General features: G+C 43.0%; 1 protein-coding gene across 5 annotated transcripts in view; it reads right to left on the minus strand.

Moving 5' to 3' along the window:
- LNX1 (ligand of numb-protein X 1) overlaps positions 1-12,209 on the minus strand; it is a 149,187-nt gene that overhangs the window by 8,244 nt on the left and 128,734 nt on the right. For 4 of the 5 annotated variants that reach the window (XM_073001255.2, XM_078394675.1, XM_020792509.3 and 1 more), the window contains one exon: positions 10,679-10,907. The exons of the other annotated variant lie outside the window; for it this stretch is intronic. In XM_073001255.2, coding sequence (XP_072857356.2) covers positions 10,679-10,907 — 229 coding nt within the window. The remainder of the gene's footprint in view (positions 1-10,678; positions 10,908-12,209) is intronic. 5 annotated transcript variants of the gene reach the window in all.

Raw genomic sequence — 12,209 nt, forward strand, 5'->3', positions numbered from 1 at the left:
GCAGGCGGAATTATTCCGTATAGTACGTGACCTATCCGGAATTGGCCCGGGTGATAGGCCTCCCCCTAGTTTTACACCGGACCAATTTGCAGCATTTTTTAAATCTAAAGTGGAGGCCATCCGCCGGGACCTCTCCCCTTTTTTGAATACAGTGAGTCGAGCTGAGATGTCCAGCGCTCCGTCTTGTCCGGTGACTTTTGATTCCTTTCAGCCCGTCTCGCCCGACACTGTGGCCAGGACGCTTGATCGCTGTCGTGCCACCACCTCCTCCTTGGACCCTTGCCCGGCCTGGCTAATCAAGGCAGCCAGGCCTTCAACAACAGAATGGGCTACTGTAATAATTAATGGGTCTTTCCTTGAGGGCAGATTTCCTTCTGCCCTCAAGGAAACACTCATTAGGCCCATCAGAAAGAAACCTAGTTTGGCGGCGGACGAAATTGGCAATTATAGGCCCGTCGCCAATGTTTCTTTCTTGAGCAAGGTAGTCGAGAGGGTGGTGGCCGATCAGCTTCAGGCGCTCCTGGATGAAACAGATGCCCTGGATCCATTCCAGTCGGGCTTCAGGCCGCGCCATGGAACAGAAACGGCATTGGTCGCCCTGTTTGATGACCTATTGAGGGAGGCCGACGGGCAAAGTGTCTCTGCTGGTCCTCCTCGATATCTCAGCGGCCTTTGATACCATTGACCACGGTATCCTCCTGGGGAGGCTCTCTGAGTTGGGAATTGGTGGCCTCGCATTGGCCTGGCTCCGTTCCTTCTTGGAGGACCGCCCCCAGAGAGTACAGCTTGGGGAGGCTGTCTCGGCCCCGTGGAGCCTCAATTGTGGGGTCCCACAGGGGTCGATCATCTCCCCAATGCTGTTCAACATCTATATGAGGCCGCTGGGTGGGGTCATCAGGAGGTGTGGGGCACTGTGCCACCAATATGCGGATGACACACAGCTCTACATCTCCTTTTTTCCAACTGCAGGAGATGCCGTTCTGTCCCTTCAGCGTTGCCTGGAGTCCGTACTGGAATGGATGCAGGAGAACGGGCTGAGGCTGAACCCGGACAAGACGGAGGTACTGAGGGTGGGCGCCCCCACACTTGGGGATATGGGAAACTCCCTCACTTTTTGGGGGGTGACTCTGTCCGCCAGGGATGGGGTCCGCAGCTTGGGGATCCATCTGGACCCGGCGCTCACCATGGAATCCCAGGTGGCGTCCCTGGTCCGCACCGCTTTCTTTCATCTTAGGCGGATAGCCCAGCTGCGACCCTACCTTGATGTTGGGGCTCTCACCACTTTGGTGCATGCGCTTGTAATCTCAAGATTAGACCACTGTAATGCGCTCTACGTGGGGCTACCTTTGAGGCTGCTGCGGAAACTACAGGTGGTGCAGAATGCTGCGGCCAGATTACTCAGTGGAGTGAGAAGATACCAACATATCTCCCCCACTCTGGCCGCATTGCATTGGCTGCCCATCCGATTCCGCATCGACTTCAAAGTCTTGATGCTTACTTACAAAGCCCTAAACGGTTTAGGACCTCGATACTTGATGGAACGCCTTCTCCCACCAAGATCTACCCGTGTCACTCGTGCATGCCAGGAGGTGAGGCTGAGGAGCCTAATGCCGAGAGAGGCCCGGAAGGAAAAGACCAGAAATAGGGCCTTCTCGGCGGTGGCTCCTCGCCTCTGGAACAACTTACCTCCTGAGATTCGCGCGGCTCCCTCGCTGGGCATGTTCAAGAAACAACTAAAAACGCTGTTGTATAAGCGGGCCTTTCCAACAGAAAACTCCTGACGATTTTCTCTCTATATCTTTTTAATTTCTATCTTTCTTAAATTGTAATGTTTTAAAATTTTGTTGTTGTTGTTTGTTGTAAGCCGCCTGGAGTGGTCTAGTACGACCAGATAGGCGGGATAGAAATTAAATAAATAAATAAATAAATAATAAATAAATAAAATTTTATCGCAGTTTAGATTTTAATCCCAGGTTAAGAGAAAGTTTCATCCCTGTGTTCTTTCCTGATGAAGAGAAGGAGGTTTCTTTATATCTGCTACTGCTTGTTCATTATGAGCACTACTGCTGAAGTCACTGGGGGCATGACAGGCTCAAGTGGAGCTTGAACTTGGCACAGACTAGAATAGGCTATTCTTTCAAGTTTGAAAGGGAATTGGTTAGTTTTCTGAGTAGGTTTGCCCTAGATACTTGCACGCTTCATTGTAACTCATTCATTTGTAGTATCCTCTCAAGGATATAAATAGCTTTAAACGTCCGGAGCTGAGCACTTGTTGGAGGTAGAGAAATACAGTAGGACCCTGGTATCCACAGTATCAATATCTGTGGATTCACTTATCCACAGTCTGAAAATACTAAAAATATTAAATGAAAATATCGAGCAATATGGATTTTCATGATTGAATTATCAGAACTGGCCACCAGAGGGAACCAAACACTATGTTATATAAGTAAGCCAACACCATTTCACCTAGTCTCCTGGCAGCTTGAGGTACCTTCCTCTACCTTCCAGAGCAGCGTTGTTTGTAAAACTGAGAGCTGGGTTGGCTGGTAAAGCTGAAGGAGGGATGATGACCAATAGCAAACTGCCTCCTGGAAGAGGTTTCCCATTTCCTGCCCTTCCTGCCTTCCAGCCAGCCCCTTCCTCACTCTGGGAAAACAAGGAAATGCATTCTCTTGCTCATAGAGCCTCCAACGAGATAACAATTAGAGGTACAGAGGGGTCCAGGGTCCAACAGACTGTTTTGGCTATAATTCAAACTTTTTAGTATCCGCGGGGGGACTTGGAACCTATTCCCTATGGATACCATGGTGGTGGTCCTACTGTACTGTAGTTCTTACTGAAACTGTCGAAGGAAGTTTGCTTGTTTACAGTTTGTGACCATGTCCTTCATAAGCTTTGTGAAAACAGAAGGGCAATTATGGTTCATTATACTGCTATGATACTGCTGCACCAAATAAAACATGAAACTGTACTTTAAAAATCTTATACTGTAATGAATCAAAGCACTGTCAAACAGAGACTGTGACTATCTACCCTCTAAGTCAGTGGTGTCGAACTGTGGCCCTCCAGATGTTCTTGGCCTTCAACTCCCAGAAATCCTGGCTAGCAGAGGTGGTGGTGAAGGCTTCTGGGAGTTGAAGTCCAAGAACATCTGGAGGGCCACAGTTCGACACCACTGCTCTAAGTCATAGTGATAATAAACAGAAGAAGCCAAAAACCTGGCTTTCAAACTTTGGGAACTGTCACTGCAGCAGTTGAGTACAACCACTTCATTTAGGTGAAATTTCTAAATTGAGTTTTGGTGAGTCATTGTTTAGATGCTCTGGTTATGCATGAATAACTCATGCCTGTTCTTCCTTTATTATGGATAAAACAAATGCCATTATGAAACCCATGCTTGCTAACATTTGTCTCTCAGAAGTTGGGCTTTGTCTAGAAGCTGGGAGATGGAAGGAAAAAAGATGGGAGATGAAGGAGAAAAGGAGGGGGGAAATAACTTTTAACAGACAAAAGTAGGGTAAGTATTTGTAAATATCTAATGATACAGGAAGAGTGCAGAGATGTGGCAGAAATTAATTCCAAAGTATTGTTGCTCTGTTATTGGTGAGATTTTTTGGAATCCATAGTGAACCTGATTGGACAAAGCAAGGGTTGTGGACTATGATTGACAGTCTTATCTTCTAGTTGGTCCAATCCATTTGCACCATGCCATTGCAAGTCTGCCAAACATAAAGCTTTGGTCATGCTGTCTTCTGTTTTGTAATTCTTTGCCCATGCAGCTTGTCAATGTGATGCTTTTATAGACATTTATGATGTCAACACACTTGGAGTATTATACACAGTTCTGGTCAACACGCCTCAAAAAATAATCTTCCGGAGCAGGAAAAGGTGCAGAAAAGGGCAACCTAAACACTCAAGCAGCCAAAGCTATCCCTTATGAGGAAAAATTTACAACAGTTAGGACTAAGCTTTGGTAAAAGGTAAGCAAGTACAGTGAGTGACGGAATAACATGATAAAGGTGTATAGCATTACACCTGCTGTGGAGAAGACGGGAAGACAGAAGTTTTGCCAGATACAGTCCAAATTCTAGTAACCATTATATCATATTTGCACAGTTTTCCCAGCTCTTGATCACCCCCTTTTCACAGGAAAAATTTGGAGCAGAAAACAGAAGAAGTTCTCATTGAGAAGAGTGTTGTGAAGCAGGGTTGAGAACTACTTTAATAGCACTACTGTGAGGGCAGTTATTTACATGACTACAATTGGACTTAGGTTTGGTTTTGCTTTTAATGGATTGCACTGCGTAAACTGTAAAAAGTACAACAGATACTTCTTAACATGGGCACTGCCTAAACTGTAAAAAGTACAAGAGATACTTCTTAACATGGGCATATACACAATGGCATTCACTATCATGGGGTGAAGTGAGAGCAGCCTGCTTGGATGGCTTTAAAAGGGATTTTTATTAATACATAGAGCAAGGGTCAGGGAACTTTTTAACCTTTTACTCCCCCAAAAATTTATATACGCCGACATTACCCCCTTGATTCGAAAGGAAGGAAATCATAATTATTTGAATTAAAAATATTATTGAATCTACACAGGCTCTGTAACGAACTAGAAGGATGCACCAAATTTGATAAAGATGTGCACTATTTTTGCTGGAACACATCGCACTCCAACCATGGTGTGGTATAGAGAGATAGTAAGGTGTCCAACATGCCTAGCAAGTTGCATTAAATTTTTGCTAGCTCGCAGAGGATTTAATCATCATCAGTGGCTGCCAGAGTGGTGCTAGCAATGACATGCTTGCTAGAGACAGCCAACGCAGAATTGGGGGGGGGGCTTTCCCTACCACTTTAATCATTCTATGTGGGGTGTGCAAAAAGGAACAAACCAGGCTAAAGGTCATGTCACACACCCTGGTGCCACAGCCCAATATCAAAGGACCAGTGTGCTTTTTTAATCATCATCAATGGAAAACTCAGCAGTGGTCAGAGGATTGGAAAAAATCAGTCTACATCCCAATCCCAAAGAAGGGAAGTGCCAAAGAATGCTCCAACTACCATACAATTGCACTCATTTCACACGCTAGCAAGGCTATGCTCAAAATCCTACAAGGCAGGCTTCAGCAGTATGTGGACCAAGAACTCCCAGAAGTACAAGCTGGATTTCGAAGGGGCGGAGGAACTAGAGACCAAATTGCTAAGATGTGCTAGATTATGGAGAAAGCCAGAGAATTCCAGAAAAACATCTACTTCTGCTTCATTGACTATGCAAAAGCATGGCAGAAAGTGAGGAGGAATTAAAGAACCTCTTAATGAGGGTGAAAGAGGAGAGTGCAAAAAATGGTCTGAAGCTCAAGATAAAAAAAACTAATATCATGGCCACTGGTCCCATTATCTCCTGGCAAATAGAAGGGGAAGATATGGAGGTAGTGACAGATTTTACTTTCTTGGGCTCCATGATCACTGCAGAGGGTGACAGCAGCCACGAGATTCAAAGATGCCTGCTTCTTGGAAGGAAAGCAATGATAAACCTAGACAGCACCTTAAAAAGCCACCCTTCCCCCCCCCGCTTTAATTCAAAGTTTCTTTTGCTTGCCTGTTCATTTTCACAGTTTTGAGTCAGTCTCTCTCACACACACAAACACACATCCACCCAGCCACTCTCCCTCCATTTCCTCTCTCCATTTTACATTTAAATAAGCTTGATGAAGTCCTCTGTCTCTAACACCTTTCTTCCCTCCCTTGCTTGCTCCTTGATCCTTTCCCCGCCTCATGCTTGCTTGCATTCATTTCCGGAGGAAGCAGTCATTCAAAGCCCCGGATTGATTGATTGCTTGGGGCTATTCCACAGCTGTAGCCAATTAAGCAGGCTTATCTCCCACGAACAGAGGATTTACAAGTGCCTGCTGCAACCAGGAAGTAACGGTGAGAGGTGGCTTACAATTTGACGTTTGCCTGCAGAGGGAGGGGGTGGCATCTGCTCATTACCCCCAGGATTTTCACTTTTACCCAATTTGGGGTAATTTACCCCTGTTTCCCGACCTATGCCATAGAGGAAAGAAGTCTGTCACTGGCTACTCCTTGTGATGGCTGTACATTTATTCCAGTAACAGATGTATACTGACCTAGAATACCAACTTTGGAGAAGCATATGTTACATTCAACCATTCATCTCCACCAAGGATTAGCTGGTAACACTGTCCCTGGACTGACATGCCAAGTCCCAGTGACAAGATCCCAGCAACTTCTTAAAAATGCAGTACAAGCCAAGGCTAGTGCAGGTGGAAGGGTACACGTGGAAGGGCACAGAAAAAGTAGTCTTTTTTGTTATTTCTTCTTTTAGTTGGTTTCTGACTTTCCCATCCCCTGCATCCTAACCTCTGCTCTCCCATCCTATTGATCATTTCCTTTGCCCAGCTCCAGCTCCCTCAGATCCTGACTGTATGGAGGGAAAGGCAGGAAATACTAGGGTTTGGGGATTGTGTAATTCACAGTTTTCCTGTTGACCACCTGACACAATGGGAGATGTGGATCAGCCTAGAGTCCCATGACCTCAATACACAGTTGTCCCTCCCTACCCAAGACTCTTCTACTTTAAAAAAATAATCCTTTTGCTTTCATTCAAAGCATGTGATCACTTTGAACTAGAGATGGGCACAAACTGCCACTTTGGTGGTTTGTGCTGGTTTGCTTCAACCACATGTACACACAGAGGCAGTGTCAGCAATCCCCTCTCTCTGCAAAGCCTCTTTTTCCAAGACATTTTTTTAAAAATTTTAAACAGCTTCTCCTTGGACAGAGCTCTTGTTTATTTTATTGATTGATTGATTATAATTTAACAAGCCCTATGATCAGCCTTCTTAATGCAGTTCCAATTTAAGTTCAACTTAAATTGAAGGGAATCAAATACCCCAGTTTGACTTCACAAAGAGCGCGAATTTGAGTTAATTCACATTTTCCTCACTGTGTAGTCACATCCTCAAGTATTCTTGCATTGACTTGCTGCTGTTTTAAGAGCTTGCATACTAATTTAATTATGGCTTTGGAAAGATGACAAATACATTTCCGATAAGCACGGGAATATATTCACAAACCATTTCTAGCCTGAGGACATGAGTTAGGATCGCTCTTTCCCTAAGACAGTTTGGTTACTGCAAGAAGGTGTTTGAAAAGAAACATTCTTGCGGCCCATCCGACTCCTTAAGAACTCCTGGGCAGCTGCCCTTGCCAGCACCAACTGGGAACTCTTGTCCCAAAAGGTTACATTCTCAGACAAGGGGGAAATGAGTTAATGTGTATTAATGTGATGCATGTCCTGGTGAAAGGACCTGTTAAAGGACTTCCAGATGTGGAGTGGAAAGCTCAGAGTAAAAAACAGAAACAGGACAGCCAATAAAACTCACTAGATAAGATTAGCGTAATTGACTGCCTATTCTGTTAAGGGACAAAGTCTATACAGTATTGTGATTCCTGTACCTGGCCAAACAGATACTACAAAACAATAAAAACAACAAACCCTCTGTTCCTCTCCATAATAATCTGCTTTAGACTTTCTTCCCACCCACCTCTGCCCCTTAATCTGAATTTAAGAAGAGAAGTGTACTAGTTCAGCATACTAATCCCCTTTGGTGTTCATATACACTGTGCCCTTTTTTGCGAGTAGTGCTGCAGCTGGAGATATAATTACAATGGATTTCTTGTTTGCAGACCTGCTGACATGGTGGGTAATTTTCCTTTAGTAAAAGAGGCTACAGTGGCATGTAAGGACAAGGGAACAGGAGTGGCTGTAGAGCTTTGAAACGGGAGAAGGAACCCCATCACAATTTGTCATTGGCTTTAAGAGGGCAAATCTTTTCCTGTGGGATTTTTTTCTCCAGCTCCAGACAAGACACATCATTTTCTACATGATCAGTAAAATCTAATAAACATCACATGACTTTAATATGCTTCTCCCCAGCAAGTTGAAGGCAGGCAGGTAAAGGCCCCCAGCCCATCTATAGCCTATCTGAACTGTACTGTGATGACAGATTTTCCAAAAGGATAGTTGTCTTAGTCTGCTGTGGCATAAACAACAAACACTCCTTTGGTTTCTTTGTTTTTAGCTGCCAAGGACTACAGCTCACTTCATCAGATGCATGAAAAGGTTCCTTTAGTTGGCAGATTAGCATACAACCGGGTGAGTGAGTGGGAGATTATAACCTATGGGGTTACAGAGAAGTTAAAACTTAAACTGTGACAATTATCTTAAGAGTGGCCATGAACAAAACACAGTTGGGTGGTAATACACCAGTGTGCATATCTCTATGCAAGCCACCAAGGTAGAAATGAATATTTTCATGAATTCATGGTTGTCTTTTTCATGTCAAAATATGTCTTTGAGGTTCTTTAAGAACTTTATCTTATCTTATTTTATTTTATTTCTACACCACACCATCTAGTGGCAAGCCACTACTTTAGGTGATTTCCAACAGTGAGTAAAGATTTTTTAAGAATCCTATCCTCCGCCCAACTCACTAAGTATAGTAATATAAAAATATAAAAGGACAGCAACACTCCAAGATGCTGGTAATGGACAAGATACCAACTACAAAATATAATACCCATGAATACAACGAAATCAGAAACAAATCATAAAGGGAGGATCTCCTGGAATGACTCTCTGAGAAAAGAGTTTTTATTTGCTTTCTGAATATTACAAGGGAAAGGGTTTGGCTCATCTCTACAGCCAGAGTTCTCCACAGAGAAGACCCTGTTCCTAGTCATGGGCTTCCTTTTTTAAATTATATATCTTTTATTTTCCAACACTTATAAACATATAAATAAAACATCCTACATAAAGTGAAAACATAAAATATAAGCTTAACCTACAAGCAATCTTATTTATTGATGCACTTTTTCTGCTTTCCACCAGTCATTAAAAAAAATTCCAGCTTAGGTAGAAAGTTGATTTGTTAATCTGCCCATTTCTGCACATTCTAGTATTTTCTTAATGATCATGTCATCCTTTGGTGGATTTCCCTCCTTCCAGATCTGTGCCCATGCTAATCTAGCTGCAGTCAAAACATGCAGGATTAAGTATTGGCTTTGTGCATCTATGTTATTTGTCAATAATCCCAATAAAAATATTTCTGGTTTGAATTCTGTTTCCTGTTTTGACATTTGTTTAATCCACATATGAATTTTAACCCAATAATTTCTTGCTTTATCACATGACCACCTAGTCATGGACATCCTGTCCTCCCTCAGGGTAGCCATCGAAGCCAGCGAGGTGTGAATGGCATGGGTAGTTGATCTCACGGAGAGGTGCTCTGCCAGCTAGTGGGGTCCCAAACTGTTCAGGGTTTAAAACTGTTTAAAAGTCAACGCCACATTCTTTAAAATATATTATTCAGAGAACTTCATTATGTCCCTGAAGTGAATATCACCATGTCTATGTCACTTAGGTCCATAACCTGGACATGCATGCAATAGCATCACACTGAGGATGATCCACAGCAGCAGATATTCAGATAACATACAACCTCTGAGACTGGACATGGCTAGTAGCTATGGACAATTATTTTCTTTATGAATTTATCTAACCTTTTTAAAAAGCTGTCCAAGTTGTATGCCTCAACACTAAACAGAGGCTAAACACTGGCCAGAATCATTACTTGGGGTGAGAGAATATTCTATGTCAAAAAAATGTGGCTATCAGTGTTTGGCTTCTATTTGAGAAATCCTTAATAAATAAAATCAAGTAGCCCTAGAAATCCCCAGAACGTTAATGGAAAAGTCTAACTTATATGCAGTTAATCGTAACTGGTTTGTGTAACATAAGCATTCTGTCTTCCATATAATTAAGCTGAATATAGTCTAAAATACTTGGATAAATAGAGATTGTAAAAAAACAGAAGTTAAGTGTGCAAAACTGTTCAAGAGATTTTCAAGTCCCTTATGGGTCTGTGAGTTTTATTTCTTGGATTTTTCATTGACGGTAGATTTAATTCAGTGTCATCCCGGCAGTATCTTTTTAAAAAAAAAAAAAACCAGGTTCAGATTAATGTTGCAATGTGGGCAGGCTTACATCCTATCAAGACAGCAAAATGTAGTATGCGAGTGGGTGACAAACTACGTACATAGTCCGTTTTTTGTTATTTTAACTAAAAATTACAACACAGCTGCTTCCGGCCCATTAGAAAAGAACATATTCTTTTCTCCCTCTCCCCCCCCCCCCTTATTCTTTTCAGAGCAGGACCTGGGTAGGGGGGAAAGCAATTTGGAAAACTTCATTCTCTAGCTCCCCACCCCTGCAGCTCTTGAACATCTGGGCAAAGACAAACAATTTAAAATAGCATCTCGCTAAAGTGGTGTCTGCTCAAACTGCAAGCTGCAAGGGTAGTTTGGTCGGACACAGGGTGGTCCAGGATCCCAGATCTCTATTCCAAGAGCTTTTCTTCCATACAAGATCCCCCTCACATCCTGAATGGCCAGACACGTTTGCAAAACAGGCCTGTTCAAAATCATTTCCTCCACCACCACCCCCGGAAAGACGACTCTTGTGTCCTCTCTCTCTTTCTCTCTATATATGGAGGAGGAGATATTTGCTATGAAGTTTTTGGATGGTCTGGATTTAAGCTCCAAGAACTTTACCTTCCCGTCTTTTTCATGGGTTCCCTGAACTCACCGTGGTAGCTCCAGCCACATGACCCAGGAAGGGGACCACTCGCTGGGACTGGACGTATTAGAAGGAGCATCGTGCAATGAACCTGTGCTCCCATCTTCTGAGGTCTCACACTCCTTCAGTTCTAGCGCTTTGAGGACAACGGAGGAGGAAACGTTTTTCAAAAGGGCTACTGCCTCCCCACGGCTGACACACGTCAGATCAATTCCATTCACATTGAGCAGGATGTCTCCTGGAGGCAAGCAGAAGAAAGGAAAAGGGATAAACAGAACATACTTTCTCATTCAAAGTTGTACCACTGCTCCAGGACTTGCCAAGCAGCTTATTGGGTGGCTCTAGCCCAGGAGCAATTGCTTGGGCTTCTTTATTTAAAAAATATTTATTTATTTTGGAAGAAACAAAAACAAAACCTTAAAAAAATCTAAGAATACATGAGAAGTGGGTGATGGTCGATGAGACTTTACATTAAAATATAGCAGTTAATCTTTAGTCTGCCACAACATCTTTTCTTTCTCCTTCTTGCTTGCTTGCTTTTGTTTTGTGTTTCTTGCTGAAATGCTTGTACAAACAAACAGGGCTACAATTCTGATAACTATTTCTGATTAGACGTACAAAGAATCACTCTATAAAGGACTACGAACAGCATATACCCATAGGAAAGGGACGGGAATACATTGTCCCCCAAATGCTGTTGGATAGCAACTCCCCATCAGCTTTAACCAGCATTACATGAAGGTCAAAGCTGTAGTCCACCAGTGTCCGTTGTCCATTCCACCTTACAGCCATGCAGACAATATTCTGGAAGAAGATACCAAAATTCTGAAAGCCCCCTTGTCATGTCTTGTAACATGGCATGGGTTAATTGTATCCTATGTTGTCCCAATCTGTCTTCAATTGTTTTGAACAGTGGCTCTTCTTTAGACATAACATATTTCACACTGTTCTGACCACAGCACCAGTATTTATGGGGGGGGGGGGAGGTTTAAAGTAAACAAATAGCTGCCAGATCAACCCAGCAGTGATTGTTTTAACTATTAAAGGCTTCCCTCCCATCCTGATGCTCACAGAGCATTTCCAGGAGCAAAAAGGAGCCCTAGGGAGTCTCAGAAGCTGAAACATTGGGAGGGCAGGAAGTTTTACACCAACTTAAATTAATTATTATTAGTTCCCCCATCATAGTTATGGCAATGCAAAATTACACAATAGGATTTTGGCCACCAAATCAATGAGAGTTGCTTAAGTGTTTATTTAACAGTCTAACTCATTAAACAGATCTTCTATAGTCGTGACTAAGAACTGGATTTAGCCCATTGTGGTCAATGGGGCTTATGCCCAGATAAGTGACAACAGAACTTCAGTGTATTTTTTTTATTGGTCTGCCCACCTTTCAAAACAGGCTCTAGCAGTTCTTTGCTCACTCATTCCCTATGACTTTGCAGTAACCCTCTGGGGTAGGTTAGGCTAAAAGCTAGTGGTGGGCCCAGGTTTTCCCATTAAGTTTCAATGCTGAATTGGAATTTGAACCTGCATCTCT

Source organism: Pogona vitticeps, chromosome 5 (genome assembly GCF_051106095.1).
Source record: "Pogona vitticeps strain Pit_001003342236 chromosome 5, PviZW2.1, whole genome shotgun sequence".
NCBI lineage: Eukaryota > Metazoa > Chordata > Lepidosauria > Squamata > Agamidae > Pogona > Pogona vitticeps.